The sequence below is a fragment of the Botryllus schlosseri genome, chromosome 3, assembly GCF_051294905.1.
Source record: "Botryllus schlosseri isolate E-star chromosome 3, Bs_hap1, whole genome shotgun sequence".
In the NCBI taxonomy this organism is placed as follows: domain Eukaryota; kingdom Metazoa; phylum Chordata; class Ascidiacea; order Stolidobranchia; family Styelidae; genus Botryllus; species Botryllus schlosseri.
This window is the reverse complement of record NC_137238.1, coordinates 22523490-22545603: the sequence shown is the minus strand read 5'-3', so window position 1 is coordinate 22545603 and position 22114 is coordinate 22523490. Positions and strand designations below refer to the sequence as shown.

Sequence of the window (22114 nt, the reverse complement as noted above, 5' to 3'; positions counted from 1 at the left end):
CAAGTCGAGTCAATACAAAAAATGACTCGAGTCAAGTCTAGTCACCAGAAAATCGCGACTCGAGTCGAGTAATGACTCGAGTCATTACAACCCAGGGTATTGACGCCCCATAGGGGGGGTCAATTTTCAAGTTGATGACTGAATTTCGTCAATAATATTGGTAACTGCATTATCTTGCTATTAATTCAGATTTACCGGTAGAGCTGGGGGCAAGTTATTCATAATTATAGCATCTGGTGTGTTGGTATAATTTAATTATTGTATGTTGTTAATTCGTGACCTCCCGCCTTTTATATAATCAAAAGATACTGTGGTCACCGAAACGTAACAGACTAAAAGAAAAACATTCGTGAGACGTGCAAACAAATTGCTATGTCTTCATTCCTCTGTGAGTGCCCCGAGTGGCATTTGCATTGTTGGGGCTCAGATTGGAAGGATCGGACTATTCGTCACGCCCACAGAGCGCGGCTACTGACAATGGAAACATACCCAACGTTTTGGCCAAGGTCATTCTTTGGTAGCACACTTTGTGTAGTTGCATGTTGGAAGAAATTCCATACGTCTTTTGGTGTGTCGAGGCGGGGTAATGACCGCCACCGAAATGCCTATTCCTATAAATTATGCATGCTTTTTTTCTTGAGGGAGAGAGGTATGCATTTCAAAATCAAGCTATTTAGAGACATTAAATCCAGAAGCTCGAAGAAAATTTTCAAGTTAATTAACTCTCTAGAAAATATGTCGATTTACGAAATACTTTTGAGTCCCCTTAGAGCTCGCTCCCGGTCCTATTGGGGAGTTTGGCAGTTACGGACCTGGCAAGAATGCAAGTCGTTGGGTGCTACGAATAGTCCTGCATAGAGAGGGCAATGGGTGCATTATAACGTAACAAGAAAATGACGTATGATTTATAAAGAAAGTTGTTATCTCATTAGACCTTTTCATCGCAAGCCTTATTTATATTGTCTTCCAGTATCTCTTCTGAAAATAGTTCTAAGACGCAAAACAAATGTAATCGTGAGTAATCGTGATTACTTTTGAAAAGTAATCGTAATCGTAATCGACTACTTCCTGATTTGGCTGTAATCGTAATCGTAATCGCGGGATTCACAAGTAGTCCTAATCGCAATCGATTACATTCGTGAAGTAATCACCCCATGTCTGATCTCCTTACATAATCGTTTTCCCGTTTCTGACGTGAATCAAGCCGCCTGTATAAAAAACAGGGTTGGAGAGTCGGTACATTTTACCATCGACTCCAATTCCGAATCCGACTCCACACGTCCACACATTTTCAATATACCGACTCCGACTCCTGAGTCTTTAAACTTACCGACTTCGACTTTGACTCAAACTATTTTCTTAACTGAACTCCGACTCCAACAGTATTATCAATTTACTTCGAAAATTATATGCCACAGTAACGCTTAAATACTATCATATAATAGGGTTACCATACGTCTCACTTTAGAATAAGGATTTGTCCTCTTTTTCTGGTCTTTTGAAAATGTCCTCCGAGCCAATTTTTAGTCAACCAACCAAATTTTTCGGTTGATTTCGGTTTTGATCAACCAACTTTTCTGATTTGGTAAAAGTGTCCTCCCTTCCCGATTCCAAAATATGGCAACCCTATCATATAACCAATAAACAATGCAATCATATGATTAACGGTGGCATGTAAAATTGCTTCATTGTGGCACAGCTATTATAGTAAATTAACATGAGAGAACGCCTTTCTAAATATGATTCCTTTTTCTATACTATATAAGTTTTTATAAAATGGACTCTCTAATATCCTAATATGTATAAATCACTCAAACATGACATATCCTACCATGTTTAATTAAAATGTAGTTAAACAATCGAAGTGTAGCTCTTGTGTATGAGTCAGCACAGTATGGGTGGGTATGGGTCACTCAGTATATGAGTCCTTACACACTATACTGATTACAAGCCCATACACTCTCATTACTAATGAATATTGGTCGTTAATGAAATTTAGGAAGTAGTCGAATAGCATATGCCTGGTCTACATGCACTTACTCAATGTATGGAAGGACTAGGACTTGCAGTCTTTCTTAATCATTTGTTCGACCCAAGCACCTAAGCTACACTACAAATATTTTTAATGTTGTCAAGTGGGAAACAGTGTTTTGGTATATTTTCATCAATGTTACAAGTGATGTGGTCACTTACAAAACAAGACGCTGTATTTACTGTTTCATAATATCAACGTATAATTCCAAAAATTGAACCAATTCGTGACTGCATCAGTAATTTTGTGTTGGTCGCGATTTGATTGAAAATTTTTCCTCTAACCAATTGAATAGCAATGTGCAATAAATGTCTAGTTTTATCAATATACTTACTAATAAATGTGGTTGTTGGCACATACACATCCTATTTTATTTATTATTAGCAATTTCAAGAGAACTTTGAAAGCACTTGTTTTCATACTAAAGAAGTTGGAGTTGGAGTCGGCGTCGAAGTCGAGAGCATTTTCACAAACTCTGACTCCGACTCCAGTCAGTATTTTTTCACGACCCCGGCTCCGATTCCGACTTCAAGGCGTGTTATAAAGAGACTCCGACTGCATCAAGGTAGAATGAGCGAAACTCTGACTCCGACTCCACAGTCCTGCTATTGGAAAATTGTTTTTCGGTTATCTGACGTCAATCCGGCTCATTATATATACAAACTCGCGAGTTGAGTCTGACGAAGAGGTGTGTGGACCCTATTTCTCGGTATGTTGCTAACAATTTACATAAAGGCAATGAACATGTGCATTGCACTTACATTGTACGATGCATTACAATGTGCAAACATGTTTGGGGTCGCTCGTATCGTGGTGGGACTCAAATATATAGTGATGATCTTGACGCATTTGTTGATTATGAAATGTTCAGCTGGAAAATTTATGGCCAATCTTCTCTGGTGGCGGACTTGTGCATAATGATAGAGTGTTATTTTGGTTATCAGTAGGTACCGTCCGTAGTGTCTTCCGTTTGTATCATTACTGATCAGTATACAGTGTTTCCAAATCTTCTGGAGTTTTGGTACACTAGAAAAATGCTGTAACGCTCGCAGCACATTTGCTTTAAATATATGTTGACGTGATGAAGGCACACTGCAATCTAAACATGATGTGGTCTAAAATAAATGTTTATGCTATAAAAAACATTTGGCAGCAACTATAGCAGGGGTCACCAAAACACGGCCCGCGACCTTATTTGGAATCTTCGGAAGAACGCTCAGTAAAGCATTTTGAAGTACTGAAATTGATTCAAGTCACTCATCTTTTCATCAATAATATTAATAAAAAAAGTTTGAACATGTTGCTTTTGTTGTTCAAAGTAATCTATTCTCCTGTGCCCTATATCACTATTCCTTACCAGCTGTTACGACTTCGGCAATGCTATTATCATTCCATAGAGGACGAATTTGCTGATATGAGTGGGCATATTGCCCTGACGTGGCCAACCACTGCCAACACCGAGACGCTTAAAAAGCGATTTAGGTTTCCCCGAAATACCAAGCCTTAGAAGGATATAGTTTTCCAGCAAGTAGCGTGTCTAGCTAAACCCAATATCGATCTTTAGTATAAGGTTGGCCAGGTTGCGGCAGCAGAATGAAAAATATGCGACCGTCGACACTTATTTCGATAAGGATGTGTTGGCGGCCGTCTATGTGGAAATTGAATTCACGAATTCAGAGGTTTGAATTATTCTTGAAATTTTCCTTGGATTTTGTTATAGTAGCGTCCCTTGTAATCTGAGCCCCCATAGTACAGATGCGAATAGCAGAGCAAATGATGCGCCCTATCAAGAAATACCAACGTGTGATCGTGATCTCCTCATCAGGAAGGAGATTCTTTGTTGGTAGGCCTATACGTTTGGACGAATTCAATATCTTTCCACTGTATACCGACAAACCAGATGGGATGTCATGAAATAACAGCATGCAACTGTGGTTTGCATGCGTTGTATGTGCACCGTGACCTGCGAGAGGCACTGGTGTGTGGGGGGGGGAGAACGTGAGAGCGGCGGCGGTGGTATGTCGGACTAAGTTTGCCTGTACTAATTCTGTGAATACAATTACTATCTACAAGCTATCGCGGCAGTATGTCGACGGTGAGGATAACGGACCTTATGCCTTTGTATGTGGACTTCGCTACTTCGGGCGATGTAGCTGTGTGGCTTGATAAATTTAAGACTGTTGTGAAAATGCGAGGTAACAAGCCAGAAGAATATGTTCCTCTACTGTTGGGCACCGCGGCGTTCTCAGTTTATAGACAATTGAGTGATGAGGATAAAAAGGAGTACAATAAAGTAAAGGCTGCTCTCTTGGCAGCGTTTGGCGTCAATTGTTACGATGCGTACGGCCAGTTTCAGCGTAGGACTCTTCAAGAAGGTGAGAGTGTTGATGTTTTCGTAGCTGATCTCCAGAGACTAGGTGCTCTTGTGGGTATGGATCCTGATGCTTCAGAACCGATAGTAAAGTGCGCTTTTGTGACGGGGCTTCCGATCGATGTGGCATGCCAGCTAAAATCTCTTGCTGAAATTGAGAAACTGAAAATTGGTGAATTGGTGATACGAGCTAGAATGATCTTGTCCACCAGGGTGCCTGTTGGTATGCTCTGTGCGGCTGGCACATATAAAAGGAAGACTTTTGAGTGCTTCGCTTGTGGGAAAGACGGACATATAGCACGCGAGTGCCCAAATAGAGATAAATGGAGACGTAGTTATGGCCGTGGACAGCCGCCAATAGAGTGTTTTGCGTGTGGTAACCCTGGTCATATAGCTCAGTTCTGCAAGAACGGTGCTACACGGCCAATCAATCAGGGAAACGGCAATGGGGAACGGTCAGCATCGGATTGGTTCCCCAGCCACCGACAGTGAGGAAAAAGGTGCTGCCAATCATTTCTGTAAAAATATTTGGACTATCTGTAGAAGCTCTCGTTGATAGTGGTTGCCAGAGATCAGTGGTGCGAGAAGATGTGTGTAAGCAATTGGGCGTGCCAGTGAAGGGACCGAAACTAGTTGTGAAAATGTTGAATGGTGAATTAACACGTTGCCATGGTGAAGCGACAGTCAAACTAGAAATTGACAAAGTTGACCTCTGTATGGAAGTTTTAATAGCAACTCGTCTGGTTTGTGATGCAAGGGTGATTCTGGGGACGGATGTGATCGAGATGATGGATGGGGTGTTTGTTGGTCCAGATCTTCGAGTACAGTTTGGTGCACTTCCCACATATGCTGCTGTCGGTGTGAGTTGTCAGGAAGAAAATGAAAAGTTGAGTGAAGAAGATGAGAAGCCGATTAAAGAAGAAGTTGTGAAGTTGAGCGAAGAAGAAGTTGAGAAGCCGATTGAAGATGAAGTTGAGAAGTTGAGTGAGGAAGAAGATGAGAAGCTGAGTGAAGAAGAAGATGAGAAGTTGATTGAAGAAGAAGTGGAGAAGCTGGTAATTGATGATAAAGATTTTAACGCTATTTTTGATGGTTCAAAGTGGGTTGTAGAGTGGAAATGGACGAATGAAGAACCAACCTTGTCAAACCGTTGTCCGGGGTACGCGATTCCCCCTGAGTGCCAAGAAGAGTTCCATCATGAAGTGAATCAATGGATTCAAAACGGCTGGTTGGAAGAATACAACCCAGACGTTTATGGACGTCAAAAGGGTCTGATCCCTCTGATGGCAGTAAAACAACCAAACAAATCAAAAAAGGTGCGGCCAGTTATGGATTACCGCGAGATGAATAGTCATGTGATGAGTCATCCCGGTGCCGATGTTGTGGTGTGCCAAGAAAAACTGAGAGAATGGCGGAAGAAAGGTACACATGCATATATCTTAGATCTGCAAAAAGCATATCTGCAGATTCACATTTCAGAGCGCTTGCACACATTTCAAATTGTGCAGCATGGCGGAAAGAAATACGTCATGACACGTATGGGATTTGGCCTCAATGTTGCGCCAAAAGTAATGTCAAAAATCCTGTCGGTGGTGTTGTCGCAGAGTCAAGAGATGAAACGTGGAACAGATCATTATATCGATGATATATTGTTGATGCCAGTATCGTGGATGTGGAAACGGTGAAGACGCATTTATTACGGTATGGGCTGAGAGCAAAGGAGCCTGTCCCATTGAACGATGCACGGGTACTAGGACTGAGGGTCTCTGCGACGGCTGCGGGTTCGTATGAATGGACCAGAGATGGAATCCTGCCAGACTCTGGTGAAGTATGGTCAAAGAGGCAGCTCTTTTCTATGTTTGGTAAACTTATCGGTCACTACCCTGTGGCCGGCTGGCTGAGGATTGCTTGCAGTTACGTAAAGCGCCTTGCTAATGAAGTGGCATGGGACGAAACGGTACCACATCATGTGTCACAACTAGCTGGCGAAATCCTTGCAAGGGTGAAAGAGAAAGATCCGGTGGGGGGAATTTGGCCAGCTCCTGCTGGAGGAATGGCGCAACTTTGGTGTGATGCTAGTAACCTAGGAATTGGGTGTTGTCTGATGGTGGATGGTCATGTAGTGGAAGATGCGGCCTGGATGAGAAAGCAGGATGATGGTGCTCACATCAATGTTGCAGAATTGGAGGCTGTGGTGAAGGGACTGAATCTAGTGCTAAAATGGAGAGTAAGGAAAGTCGAGATTATTACTGATTCTGCCAGTGTTTACAACTGGGTGAGATCAATTTTGGAGGATTTGAACCGACCAAGAGTGCATGGCTTGAGTGAAATGATTGTGAGAAAAAGGTTGGGTTTGATGGCACAGTTGATTGAAGAATATGATATGAAAGTCGATATCCGTTTGGTCCCCTCTGCAACAAACATAGCCGATGCTTTGACAAGGGTACCGCGTACTTGGTACCAGAAAGTTTGTGTGGGAGTTGCCCCGCAAAGTCAAGCGGTGGAAGATCGTGTCAAGAGGATCCACGAAAAGCATCACCTGGGAACAGATAGAACATTGTATGTAGCAGAACGCTGCTTGGGGCGGGAAGTAAGCCGGGAAATGGTTAAACAGGTGGTTGACAATTGTAACATATGTCGCCTAATTGATCCTCATCCAGTCAAGTGGGAACACGGGCAGTTGTCGGTGGATAAAGTATGGAGTAGGCTGGCATTAGACATTACATACGTTGGTGGGCAGCCTTACTTAAGTATGATTGATTGTGGTCCAAGTCGATTTGCGATATGGAGGAGGATAACAACAACCGAATCTACCGAACAAGTCATCCAGCATCTAAGCCAAGTGTTGCTGGAGCGTGGGGCTGTCGACGAAATTTTGAGTGACAATGGTAGTTGCTTCAAAAGTCACAAAATATCACAATTTTTGTGGAATTGGGGAATTGGCCATGTATTCAGCTGTGCTTACAAACATTCCGGAAATTCGATTGTTGAAAGAAATCACAGGACCATCAAACGAATGGTGGCCAGGACTGGTGGTAGTGTGAGTGAAATGGTGTATTGGTATAATAATACCCCAAACTTTGAGAATGTCGTACCAGCTGAGAGGGTATTTCGTTATGAGTCTACTCTTCCAGATGGAGAGCGGGGAGTAGCAAAAGCCCGCGATTCCAGAAAGAAACATTTAAACCCATACAACATCGGAGAAAGTGTCTTTGTGAAGCCCCCTAATGCGAGGTGTACATCTGTGTGGAGCAAAGGAACTGTGACCGATATTGTATCGGACTCGGTTGTTGAAGTGAATGGAACGAACCGTCACATATCACATATAAGACGTGTAATGGGTTGCGGCCCAGATCAGGAACGAAGCCAGAGCAGAATGCCACATCTGATTGACTTATTTTCAACTGATGACGAAAATGCCAGTGAATCGACAATGGCTTCGGAAGGTGAACCGCTGGGTGAAGAATTGATGCCAGAAGTAGAACAAAGACCATCTCGCAGAAGGGCACAACCCGGCTGGTTGGCAGACTTTGATATGGGATAGCATTATATTCTAGTTTGTTGCATTGTTTAGTGATTTGTTTCATTTCGTTCGCTTTTGATCTTGAGATCAGGGGGTATGTGGTTTGCATGCGTTGTATGTGCACCGTGACCTGCGAGAGGCACTGGTGTGGGGGGAGAACGTGAGAGCGGCGGCGGTGGTATGTCGGACTAAGTTTGCCTGTACTATAATTCTGTGAATACAATTACTATCTACAGCAACAAAGGGGAGTAATAACAATTGGCCCATCCAAAGATGCAGCAGAGCATTAATAACTTCTCTAGAATTTCGGAGACCCCTACCACCACCACCACCCACCCCACCCCGCACCAACTAAATTGGTGAATTTGGTCAGATAGGCAAAGAAAGGATACATAGTTGATAGTAATATGTGATACGATACTAGTATTATTGACGAGATTCACTCAAAAATATGAAAAAAATTTCGCGCTTTACGCGACTACAAAACGAAACCCTGTGGTATTCATAACATGACTACTCCAGATTCCGGTGCGTATAGTATAGGCTCAAATGAGTAGAAATATTAGTCCAGAGTTCACCGGCAATTGACAATGGACACTGTCCACTGACTGAGGGCCTTGGCTATCCATTTTAACTGAGATCTGCTAAGGCCCCTCAAGCATTTCACAAGTATATCCCACTATAACCGTATAAATATGATATCAGCTTGTCACGTTCATCACAAGACGGATCATGTTATGTGACAAAAAATTGCTTCAAACTGCCTGTAGGCAATAACCAATTATCCCATCTGATTAGACAAGCTATACATAAGAAAAATGGTCAATATCCTTCAGCGAACAGCACAACAGTTACTAACACAAGTGACTTTAGCCTACCCCCAATCAGGCTTAGATATTTGTCTTAACAAAGTCCACGCTGGAGGGAAAATCCCCTCAAGTCACAGTCACGGACTTAGGCCAGAGGGGTGCCGCTTATGCCCGATGATTGGCCCAAGTCTACTTTTTGAAACCCATCCTTAGTTTATGAGATTTAGTGCTAGGCTCAGCACACAGAATTGTCAGAATTCCGTTTTATTTAAATACGGTCTAACTCCAAACTTTAGTGATGCAATATCGAGAGTAAACACTGGAATTGATAGGCTTACCATTGACTTTCTGCAAATGCCCCAAGGCATAAATTATCGTAAAACGCACTATGACAAGTAAATTGTGCGTGCATTTTTGCGTGTGATAGTACTATCAACCGGAATGTTACAGCCTGCGAGTCAGAAGAATCGGTGGAATATGCAGCAACTCTAGATACTATTGATGTCGCAAGGGTTAGCGTGGTTTCTTATAGATATACAGAATCAAGCTATGTTGTGACTAGCCATTGCTAGTGATAGATTTTCGTATTCATCCAGAACTTGTTTATTGTAAAAGATATTTCGGATTCTGAACTTTCAGTAACGAGAATTAGCCGCCTTGTTTCAGCTTATATGGATACAGTTAAGGCTGGGATACAACGCACAAGTTTCGGTTCGACTTCTGATGTTTGATCGTAGAGCAGTGGTTCTCAACCGGGGGTCCGCGAAGCATTTTCAGGGGGTCCGCGAGACCGCGAAATTTTCAAAATGGTTGAAACATTTTTTGGGATTTGGGAAAACACGAGGCAGTTTAACTTTATTACTTTTAAAACTTCATGACTCACATAACCAGATTGGCCGTCTGAGATCAAATAACATATATTGCAAACTCAATTTACTTCCAATAGCCTACTAATACAAACATATTGCTGCTTAGAGATGTTTTGTGGGGGTTTGTGCAAAAATAGGAAGTTGGAGTAGTAAGGTCCAGCAGGGTGACTTCGAAATATTTGCAACCATTCACATTCTTTTGTGACAGTGGTTCTCAAACTGGGATGAGGTGAAAACATATGAAGGAGGGCGCAAAACCGCAGTCGACGAAAAAAAATTTTTCGCGCTTCGCGCGATTTACTGATCATTAGAACTTATTGCTCTGTGTGTAACTTTTCATTTCATATTTGACAATTCTCTCTTCGACAGCCATAACCCTCCATCCCGTCAAATTATCCGCTGGGCTTCTTAGCATTCTCATTGTGTTATCGCTAGCATGAGGTCGATATTTGCACAAGACAGATAACGGTTAGTCGATAATCGAGATACTTTGATCTGAAACTTGGGGGTCCGCGGAGGTCCATGAAAGTCCCAAGGGGGTCCGCGGAGACAAAAAGGTTGAGAACCACTGTCGTAGAGCATTAAGTCTGACATTGTAAAAGGTTGCGCTATGCGTTGATTCCATAACGTCACCACGGTGCCGCTAATTTTTAAGGCCGGCCTTACTAATCTACTTTTTCATATCGGCTTATGATACGCACCGAAATTGCGAGTGCTCATGGTACGAATAATTACTGAAGTTCGTTATGGTCGCGCCAAGCTAGAAAATATTTTCAGATTCACGGAAGAATTCGTCTAATATCAATAGTTTCGCATATTTCTATAAAATATTTATCATTTTTCAGCGCATGTGATCAAATTCACCGGTAGAGTAGAGTTTACGGAGAGAGTGTTTTCGAAAATTTAGGGCAGGTTATAAATGATGATGCACCTTGGGTTCGGCCAATTGTTATTAGTCACTTTGTTGCTGTTATTCCTTACCCTCCAATCAGGATTGTCGGTATAGTGGAAAGGTATTGGGATCGCCCAAACGAACCTAAAACAGCTTTTGTTTTGTGAGCAGCACACGATTCCAAGTTGTTATTTGTATATGGGGCGCATAAATGTCCTCTGCTGTTGGCATCTGCATGTTCTATGGGACTCAGATTGTAAAGGCGTATACTATATTGAAATCGAAAAAGAAAGTATACGATGTAGTCCATATCTGCATTGAGCATTTTTCATCTGATTCCATACAATATTAGGATGTGGCTGTGGTGTAAAGTACCATAATGTGATAAGCACCTAATTTCTGAATTAACCACCGGAATCAGCGAAATATTACATTAACAAACCGTGCTGATTCCTTCTAATTTATGTAAATACCTCAAGGCGGACAGTCGGCCACTCTAGCAGTCATACTTGATCCTTGAATCTATGTAAATGCCCCAAGGCGAGTACTTGTACGCACTATCGAGGTTGAATTGTGTGTGTACACGTGCATGTGATATAGCCCTATATCTGATAGCTTTACGGACCAGAATATTGAAGCGCATGAGAAAGATCATTTTTGTGTGGATGGTTACATAGGGCTACCATATTTTCAAATCGGGAAAGGAGGACACTTTCACCAAACCAGAAAAGTTAGTTGATCAAAACCGAAATCCGCCGATTTCGTTATTTTTTCCGAAAAATGTGGTAGACGATTGACTATAAAATATCCTCACATTCCTTCGAATTCCGATTTACACACTTTTTACTTAAAATTGGCGGTGTTGACTGAAAAAAAGGCGTCGCTTTCGATCGAACCACGAATTTCATATTTAGCGTAATTTATGCCCATTGCACTCGAATCTTTCCATTATCTTGACTCTTAAAGCTGTAAAGGAGGACGAATTGCCAAAAAAGGAGGAGATTTAGGTGTCCTCGAAGTAAATTTTCAAAAACCTGGAAAAGGAGGACAAATCCTCCTAAACCAGGACGTATAGTAACCCTAGTTATTATCATTATTAACTGTGAAGATTAGACATCTGGGCGCTTATCTCCTTGTCGGTCTGGTGCGTCACGGCCAAAATTTCGTCACAAATCATTTGTCTTAAATTATCGCATTGCTCGCCAGGACGATCTCAACGAGAGGTGATAGAAGTTCTGGCAGTACGAGAATGTTATATGTGGTGACTTCTACTTACAAGCTCTATCAATCTGTAGCAACTCAGGATAATGTAGAATTCGGTATGGCCTTTAATCCAATAGTATATTCATAATGAAATGAACCTGAATATTTTCGGCTGACACTCGTCAGTGGTAATCATATGTAACTAGTAGAGAATTGGAAAGAACATTATATATCAACAATCATATCACAAAATATGACGTCACTAGCATGAAATTTCGAATTAGAGAGAGTTGAAAAAACTATTTTAGTTGATACGCGCGATCCAGGACTCTGTATAAGATATAGCCTACGCGTCCGTAATCGCTCGCCGTTTCAGAGCTGGGCATCCGATGGAGATGTCATCTCCATGCAGCAAAAAGGGTTTGTTCCGAGAGACGGGGTCTTTGAGCTCGTATTCATTCTTGAGTCAATGCTAGTGGATGTCAGGAATCCCGAAGGGATATTTATCTCGCCTGACTTGACATCCGCAATGCGTTCGGTACCGTTCGGCATGGGTCAGTGATCGAAGTCCTGAAGCACTTTGACGCCCCGGAGCATTTGGTGAAGGTGATGGCCGACATTTGTACTTCTAACGTGTTTTCAGTCGCGACCAGTTCTGGTCCGACTGGCCCCATTTCAGTGGAGTAGGGTGTCCGTCAAGGATGCCATTTGTCGTCCATCACTTTCCACCTGGTCGTGCAGGTTCTTTGCGTTTTATCGCTGGGCTTCGGAGCAGCGGATATTGGCTTTCAGTGACGGAGGGCGTCACTATCACACTAAGGTTACGCAGATGACACATGTCTGTTAGGGTTGTTCAGAATTGATCGACTTTCAAAATGTCGTGGTTTTCAGTCCGATTCCCATGCCTTATACCATAAAAACATATTCTAGGTACTTTTTTTCGTAATTCATCCCTTGCATCCGTGTGCACATTGAGCTGGAAGAATATCGGCTAAAAATAGGGGATTCCCCTAAAATTCGAGTGTCGCTATTCGGACTAGGCTAGTAAAACGTCTTATATAAGCTGGTTTTATGTAGCTATTGCGGTTGGAGTGCTACATAACCTCACTATAGAAAGTATTGTCAGTTCAGGACACCATTTTCATGTCCCACACTGCCTTAGAACTCCTCAAAACTGCCTAAAACTGATAGTCATTTTGTTGGATCACCTATCCTACACTCCTCAACCCTACCCAAGATTGTTCATCAATTGCCGGGATCACCACGTGCAAGAATACAACTGTAAATGTATCATTCACTCACAGCCACATTATAAACATCACATTGTTCAAAGGAAACGGAACAAAAAGGCAAAGAAACAGATCATCTTGGCACATCGCATTGCACTGGGATGCAATGCTCACTAGAAGTTGTTTCGGAGGGAAATTTGAGGCATTGGCAGTGCTGGCATAGTCTGCGTATTCCAACGCATTTGAGAAAGGCAAACTTCTTGGCAATCGAACTCTGGAGAGTGCTACAGGAAAAGCACAGGCTGGCTGGAACTTTATAATTTAACAAATAATGTCAGAGCTCTTGTGTTTGACACAACACCCTCAAACAATGGAAAAAATAAAGGTGCGGTTCTGTTACTTGAAGAATTGATAAACAGGAAAGTTTTCTACTTTCTACTTCTGCTTGTCGCCATCATATTTATGAACTAGTCATCCGGGGAGGTCTGGAAGTGAAGTGTGTTTGGATCTGCGACCACAGGCCCTGAAAACACAGATTTTAATACCTTCCAAGAAGTCGAAAGATATTGATCAATTAAGAAGCTCTAAAACACTTCAGTTTGATGAATGCAGCTGGTTGGCGATCAAAGCTGATGAAGCTAAGCAAGAAATAATTCCACTGATGAAGCCATATAATGGAAAGCAAAAAGAAGTCTTGATAATAAATGACTACAGAGAATTTGCAACAGGCACCTTGGCGATTGTAGCTGCCCAATATATTGATAATCGTTTTCACAAGTCTGGTGCTACTAATAGCACTGGATGGATGAGTCAAATGCTGTCCTGTCAAAAATGTTCATATGGAGAGAGCAAATTGGCTATTCTGAAGAGTTCATTAGAAAGTTGCCCTGTATAATGTCCCAGCTTGGTTGAAAACTGGTAATGCATGTGACGCACAGTATATTGATCTCAAATTCCTTCATGGCATGACAGACTTTTCATTGTGCGATTTCACAGTTGCTGATGTGGCATATAAAAAGATGCGAGAACATCATTGGCATCTCACCGAGGAGGCGGTGGTATCAACAATGTTCTCGGCTAAACCAAAGATTCCTGACAAAGTGAAGGAAGCGATGGCTGCTAAATTGCTGCAAATGCCAATCCTTGAACAATTTCGCAGAGGTAGGCTATACCTCTGAGTCTAATCTCTGACTCTGTCTCTGAGTCAATGAGTATGGTTGCTTTAATTGAACCGGAATCATGGTTTCTATTCAATGCTATACATGTCGAACATGATTGGTTTAGTCTTCCAATTTCGGAATGGCATACTGATTCGCATTTCGTGACTGCTCAAGAATTTGTGAGTAGCGTTGAAATAGTTAACGGCGCAGCAGAGCGTTTGGTGAAAATGAATACCGACTTTGATGCTTTCAAAACAGATGACAAAGAACAGCGAGCGAGCCTCTTACAAGCCGTGGAAGATAACGGTAACAGATATGACGATTTCTCTAAAGCAACCATTTCATCCGGACCTGATTTAAGTAGTATTTGCCAAGTTGATCAGTTTCTTTGCCTTTTTGTTTCGTTTCCTTTGAACAATGTGATGTTTATAATGTGGCTGTGAGTGAATGATACATTTACAGTTGTATTCTTGCACGTGGTGATCCCGGCAATTGATGAACAATCTCGGGTAAGGTTGAGGAGTGTAGGATAGGTGATCCAACAAAATGACCATCAGTCTTAGGCAGTTTTGAGGAGTTCTAAGGCAGTGTGGGACATGAAAATGGTGTCCTGAACTGACAATACTTTCTATAGTGAGGTTATGTAGCACTCCAACCGCAATAGCTAATTAAAACCAGCTTATATATGACGTTTTACTAGCCTAGTCCGAATAGCGACACTCAAATTTTAGGGGAATCCCCTATTTTAGCCGATATTCTTCCAGCTCAATGTGCGCACGGATGCAAGGGATGAATTACGAAAAAAGTACCTAGAATATGTTTTTATGGTATAAGGCATGGGAATCGGACTGAAAACCACGACATTTTGAAAGTCGATCAATTCTGAACAACCCTTATGTCTGTGTCTCACAACCAGCTTCAATCGCAATTACATCTGTGCGATGAATTCTCGCTGTGGTCGGGTATGAAATTTATACCCCCCAAGTGTCGTGATCTTGACCTGAGCTAAAAGGGAAGTCGATCGGCCTTGGACTCGGCCGAGTTTTTAAACTGCGTGATTCTAACAGGGTGTGATTCCAGGACATACAGAGACGCCAACGGGCTTTGGACCAAGGTCCGACCGTCGCTAGGCGCCTTGGTGCGCGCTGGCCCGTGACCAAAGACGGGCTCTACCAGTTGGCACTGGGTGCTGACTGTGGAGTGTCTCAACCGGTACGGGTCCTTAAATCGCTTTTTCCGGTCTTCTAACGCATTGACGGCAGTCGAGCGCAACTGAATTCTTAAGGCTCGGCTGAATCTTTTGCCGCTCCAGTCAATCCGTGGTCGGTTTAGAAAGCATGTGGAGCCAAGTGTGGTTTGTTGCAAGTGCGTAAGCATACCGAGACCCTGCCCCACGTGTTTTACCTCTGCCTGCCAGTGATTGGTAGCATCACGGAGAAGCACAACTCGGTGCTTGGGGTGCTCCTCGACTACATACCAAGCCCTACTTTTTTTACAGTCTTGACGTGGACCGCGTTTGTGAGGAGCATACCACATTAACTAACAGGCGACTGATGTTCAACTTCATCCTACCATATGTTCGCCGGGTCTTCGTCGTCGTTGTGTTGTGCCCCTTCGAGAATGGAGTAGCCAGCATGGACGCCGCTGTCGATCTGAAACACACAAACTAGTATGACCGCTGCACTCCTTACGTCTTGCTACGGCCAAGACCGTGGAGATGCACACGTTCGCGGTCGGGTCTCTAGGAAGTTTCCACCCCAGGAACCTGGCCACCTTGACGGCTCGGGGTGTTTTTCTCTTCGAGTCCAGGCTGGTCTCCGAGCGATCCATAGTCGCTTCTCAATGCGGCTTATACCAGGTCTGGAAGTCCTGGTGTAGTTTTCGGGATAACGAGAGGCCTTGACCCTCCACCCTTTCTCACACAACCTTTATTTCATATCCTCTCTCCACACGTCATTTTGTGCTTCTTTGCCGCGCCGCGTCTTCTTTCTCGTCTTACCACTCACCCTTGGTGACCACAGTTTTTAGCCGTGAAACCGCTCAGAGCCATCACGTACCCCGTTAACCTATTCCCACCCCGTGATGACGTAACACTCGTCTTAGTGAAAAAGTGAGATTTCCGCGAGTGGTGGCGCGTCTGAATATTGTGCGTGTGACCTCCGCTCAATGCACACAGGTGAAAGTGTATGTATAATTATATTGAATATTTTATAATTCATATTACCCCGCTTGTGCAAAATGATCGGGACGACAGATTTCACGTTGTCGGAAGGGGCCGTTCACACTTTCTTTTGTGTACCATAGAGTAGAATTTGATCAAAATACACCAGCTAAGGCTGTGATAAGAAAAGGAGTTCGCGTATCATCTGAAATAGTACAATCATATCTCTCTAATTCGAAATTTCGAGCTGGTGATGTCATATTTTGTGATACAATTGTTGATATACAATGTTTTTTCCTGAAATCTGCTAGCTGACGAGTGTCAACTGAAAATATTCGGTTTCATTTCAATATCAATATACTATTCAATTGTATATTGAAGTTATATACCTCCAAGAAACTCTTGAATTGAATTTGAAGCATGGGTTAGCATGGTTACTTATAAATATACCATATAGAGTTATTGGGTATCTTACCATTGCCAGTGATTAATGTTAGAATGCGTTTAAGACTTCAAATTGTTTGATAATTTTTGGATTCTGAACTTGCAGTATAAAATAGTGTGAAATAGTCTATCAAACATGTATACATTTTTCTTAATTCGAAGCTAATACTATTCATTTTTCAAAACTCGTGACTATAACTAGAACGGGTCACTTCTGAAAAACTACTCACTTCTGCAAATCCATAATTAGACCTAGAACGAGTTTTTTTTGAAATATCCAACTATAAATAGAACTACAACTACTGTTTTCAACTTTCGCAATTATAGAACTAGAACTACAATAAAAAACGATAGTTAGTTGGCCGTCAACTAACTAGTTCGTTACTTTTTACAAGTCTACTGCGTTTACCCGTTGTGTTTGACCTCGAACGAAAAGAAATGAAGGTGATTGTGGCTGGAATGTCGAAAACAGGCACGAAATCAATGAAGGCGGCATTAACCAAATTGGGATACAGTGTTTATGATTTTCCTGATCATCGATTCTTGCTGTCGGAAGAATACCACAGAATTGCTAAGATTGGGTGGACCACCGAAGATTTTCGGAGGATGTATGAAAATGTGGATGCCACTGTGGACATCCCGGCACTCTATTTCTGGGATGAGATACACAAGGCTTTCCCGGATGCCAAGGTATGCGCTATATCGGTAGTGAGTAACGTAATATTATTGAAATGACTAGACTAGGCTCGGAAGTAGATGACATGTTGATCATCATAGTAAGCCTACTCCAAGTTCTGAAATACTATTTTCCATCAAGATAATTTTAACAACAAGAGATGAAGATGAATGGGCCTCAAGCCTGGAGAGACAATGCTTGAAGGATAGTCAGATTCTGTCGGCAAGATTGTGGGAGTTTTTGTCCCCCACTTGGGTTAAATGCTACAAGAATCTCGAATTATTGGGTAGGTATTTCATCGAGTGTATTATTGTTATCAACACCGCCACAGCAGTAGGGCTAATCGCTTGTTCAGCCCCGTGGGCCACTAATACTTTTTTTTTTTAAGTTCAGCTGCTCTTCCGATTTCTCGTTCTTGCACTCGTCCATTCTTCGGTCATTATCTCATTCCGACTATTTTGATATTTCTCTTTTCATTTTCATTTCATTTATTTGACAGGAGAAACTTCCCACCTAATTCCTCACTCATATTTTCCGGTTTTTTAGGGAATCGATGATACTGAACTTTTATGTTCATGCTTATCCTTGATCCAAGAACGTTCGTGAACATCACTTCCACGTCATATCCATAGTTTTATTTTTTGTTGTCTCAACACAAGTCAAGACCTTCGTTGTTTAGCTGATCTTGAGTAAAAGGCGTTGGTACACTCTGTATTCGTAATAATGTTGATGAGTCTGTGCTTGTTTGTTTGTTTTATTGACATAATTGGCGCTTGTAAACACTTCGGTCATTTGCGCCCGCACAGTAAATTTCATAAGGTATTTCTTCGCTTTTCTCTTGCGTCATTTTCCTGGTCGTTTGCTGCCTTCTGTGCTAATGCATTTCCTACAGCATATACTATTGCCATCTTCATGGTTGCTTCTTGGTTTTGTTACAATCTCACATCCCATTCATGTAAAAATATTAATCAACATAACGGCTCTTTGGCTCGCACAAAACTACGGGGATTACAGAATGTGTCAGTTTTTAGACTTTACCTTGAGTCCATAAGCGCTAGGTTTCAGCTTAATGCTGGCGGACCGTTTGCGGTGCCCGGCGTTTATCTTGATCTCCCAACGTCATACCAAAGTACTCCTTGTAAGTGCACTTGGTGACATTTCACATATTGAATCCCTTCATGTTCAACGTATTCTCCTAACATATGTAGTAAACCAAATCTAGGTCATTACGACACCTTGTCTGTCTAGCTATATCACTCAGTTTTTAACATACTTAAAACACCCATGAATCAAAATTTCCGAAAATGATAGCAAGGGGCAGTATCTACTAATATAAAGCGTCCGAAAGCGTGTTAAATTTAAGCCCGCTAATCATCGGTGACGAGATAAGTGTCATTTGACTCTTTCTGTAGCTCAATTGAGGGGGATGGTAATTGATGTATATATCGGAAAAATAGTCTACAATGATAATTTTCAGGATAAAACGAGGTATTGGTTTATCAGTGCACTACAACGCACATGTTAGTACTAGATGGGAAATGATATAAATTAATCTCGCATCGATGCATATATATTGACGTTCCATTTTGATAAACACCTAAGGTTGGGCCGAGTCTATAAAATATATCAGCTTCAATCGTTGCAACCGTCTTAACTTGCAGGTTGTTCATTTTTTATTTATTGGTAATGCTGAGTTACTATATATGTCGCAGACGTATCACGAAGGCGAAATATCATCCGGCATTTTCGCGGGGGTTCATGTGACAAGATATAATCTGCGCATCATAAGATGATCTATTTTAAACATTTTTGGTAATTTCCCGTACAAATTGTGCTGCGTAATCTGACGTCGAAGTAGCTTTTATGTCGCCTAGGAATCAGAAAACATTAGTGTTGGTATGCCTAACATATGTTGAGGTTGTCAAAGTAGTCAGTGTTACTATTGCAGTAGAAGCAGATGTAACGTAATAAGGTCCTATAACAACTTCGTAAATGTCTACTCATGAATATGTAGAAAAGAGTGACATGTCAGAACTACCTCAAGTAGAAGTAGAAAATTACGATATGAAAAGTAATCTAAGCAGTTTCAAATAGTAGATTGATTGAGGGATTGCTAATTTCAGCACTTTATGGTTGATTGCTTTGTTGCTTCCAAAAATACGGAGTACATTTTATTCACTATCGCGGAATGACAAATGAAACTACAAACATGTTCGATTTTTGAATACTCGGTTACCGCAATATAATAAATTTGATTGTTATAAAAACGCATATTTTCTACAGACACTCGTCAGGGGCAATAGTCATCAACTAGTAGATAATTTGAAGGAACAGCCTATAACTCTATAATCAACAATCATATCATTACTATATCGTCGATTTCACATCTCGCTTACTTTTGTAAACTGGAATTGATTTTTTCCAGAATTCCTTTCGTTGGGAATCGCGCCACCATCCCGCTTTCGGAGAAAAACCGTCCTAAACAAGCAGCTGGCCAAGCAAATTTACAGGCGACATAACGCCTACGTTATGCATGTAAGTTGCTGTTGGTAACGTGTGGCATATTGCACCAGTAGTTATCAACCTTTATGAGAAAAACAAGTAGCCTACTGCCGACCCGTGAACTCTCAATATGTAATCTAAAAAAATGTATGCAACTCGAAAGAAGGTATCGAAAACGTCAGTTAGAACTGCCTTTTTGTTATGAGACGTTTTCATGACTCCAACTATATCGGTGAATCGACTTGGCCCGAGTCATTCTCCATTTTTAAGATTCAACTCTAGTCGACTTGTGTGTTGACTCGACTTCTACACTAGTCATTGCAGATGACTGGACCAAGTCAAATGATACATCCGACACATTCCATATTCAAGTCTCGTATATCAAGACCAATAATTGAAAATAGGCACCAAAACTGTCTTTAATCTGTTTGAATAATCATTCTTAGAGTGAGGAAATTAGTATTCCCAATGTTCCTACTGATTTTTGACGGGTCTGCCCGCACTCACCCACTCACTGCGCAGACCCTTGGACAACAGTGCGTAACGACTAAAAAAACTCATCGCTTCGGATATTTTGTGCGCAACTTAGATTTTCTGTGCGCAGAGACCGTGTCAGCACTGCGCATTTGCGCACGTGCGCCGCTTAGATGGACAAATGACGTCGAGGCCTTCGATATCGCCCAGGAGTTTCACAGAAGTGAATTGAATCTGACATAAACCCGATACTGAACAGTAGACACGTTAACTGGGACTCGCACTCATGTCTTAACAGAGTCGGACTTAACTTATTATTTACTGACTTGGGTCGGACTTGACTGGGTAGTGCATTGAAAATGACCCTACTTGACTCGGGTCAAAAACTATACAAGTCAAATTGGCTTGTGACTCAGGGCCTTGTGATTTGGTTACAACCATGGAAATATGTTACATGCCCGGTTGACTTGTGAATGGTAAATAAACAAAACCTATTTCAGGTTTATATTCGATATGTTGAAAACGAGGGTTTTGTTGGTGTCTGGGCCTTGTCTCGATTTGGACAGTGCGAATAGCATTTTCGCGACCGCATACGCACCACACTGCGCATGCACACGCTAACACATCATGTCACATTTCTTACATACAGTCCGCACCGAAAGATAAGCTTCTGGTGTTCAAATGTGCCGATGGATGGGGACCCCTCTGTGAGTTTCTGGGGAAGCCAGTTCCGGACGAGCCGTTTCCTCTCAAAAACAAGAACGCGGAGCTTCTCGATTGCGAGATTATTGATTATCCGATGTTCCGATATATGAATCTAGAGATTATGATATCAGCAATTCTACTCGCGTCTTCGGCAGTTTTGGCGGGGGTTGTTGCATATAGATACCGGTATGTGTGTGATTGATGACTCTAGTATTATGGTTAGGCTCTTAGACCTGCTTAGACCTCTTAGACTAAATGTGGTTAGATTATGAAGATAACTGGTATAACAAATACCAATTAAAAGGCAACTGTATAATTGTACCCAGAATATAATACGTTACAAAGTATTAATGAGATCGTCGATACCGCATTTATTGCGATGCATTCGTTTTTAGGCATATGTCTGCTAGTCAAAATCAATTGCATATTCTACATGCACGCTATATTGGGGGCAATGGTATATATCGCGACTTAAAATTTGATGCAGAGGTATGTTCGCACTTTTATTTGTGTGCCGTGGAGTCGAGTTTTACCAAAATACGATTACCCCTGACGAGTTTCAGCCGAAAATATTCGGGTTCATTTCCATATGAATATACTATTCGATAGATTGTCTTCATTTTGATTCCTATTTGCCGACTTGTGGCACGTCCCATTTCTGTGCTTTTTAGGCCACCCGCGGAGGAGATGTCGAGGAGGAGCCTTGATAAACCTCTAATACGTTGGTAGGAATTATGAAGTCGACCTAGGTCGGGCTCGAACCCACAATGCATTGGTGTTGCAGCTGTAAATTATACCAATACGCTATCTACACGTTGGTCCACCACCCATCTAAAGGGGTAGACGTGATTTACACAGATTTCGTCAAAGTAGTCAGTAGCCTACAAATGTAAAAGTAGATGTAAAGTGGAATTCTACTCGAGTAAAAGTTGAGCTTTCCAAGAAGTGAAAGCGTGACTATTTCCGGCCTAGTTTTGCTTAGGAAACTGAAAACTGTAGAGTAGAATTAATCCAAAATATAACCCGTTTGTGGAAGTAGTACAAGTAGGCAAAATTTACCTGGA

General features: G+C 41.8%; 3 protein-coding genes across 3 annotated transcripts; all 3 read left to right on the top strand.

The window, feature by feature from the left end:
• The first annotated feature begins 4118 nt into the window (after positions 1-4118).
• Positions 4119-7947, top strand: LOC145436524 (uncharacterized). Its single transcript, XM_080313888.1, has 4 exons — positions 4119-4779; positions 4839-5825; positions 5883-5988; positions 6066-7947. The coding sequence occupies exons 1-4, from the start codon at positions 4119-4121 to the stop codon at positions 7945-7947; spliced, it is 3636 nt and encodes a 1211-aa protein (XP_080170014.1).
• Positions 7948-13634: 5687 nt separating this feature from the next.
• On the top strand, positions 13635-14563 carry LOC145436107 (uncharacterized). The gene is made up of 2 exons (XM_080313387.1): positions 13635-14089; positions 14347-14563. The coding sequence occupies exons 1-2, from the start codon at positions 13894-13896 to the stop codon at positions 14529-14531; spliced, it is 381 nt and encodes a 126-aa protein (XP_080169513.1). The 5' UTR covers positions 13635-13893; the 3' UTR covers positions 14532-14563.
• Positions 14564-17013: 2450 nt separating this feature from the next.
• Positions 17014-21655, top strand: LOC145436106 (uncharacterized). The gene is made up of 4 exons (XM_080313386.1): positions 17014-17383; positions 17511-17655; positions 19795-19904; positions 20995-21655. Exons 1-4 carry the CDS (start codon positions 17132-17134, stop codon positions 21250-21252), a joined length of 765 nt encoding a protein of 254 aa, XP_080169512.1. The 5' UTR covers positions 17014-17131; the 3' UTR covers positions 21253-21655.
• Positions 21656-22114: the final 459 nt, after the last annotated feature.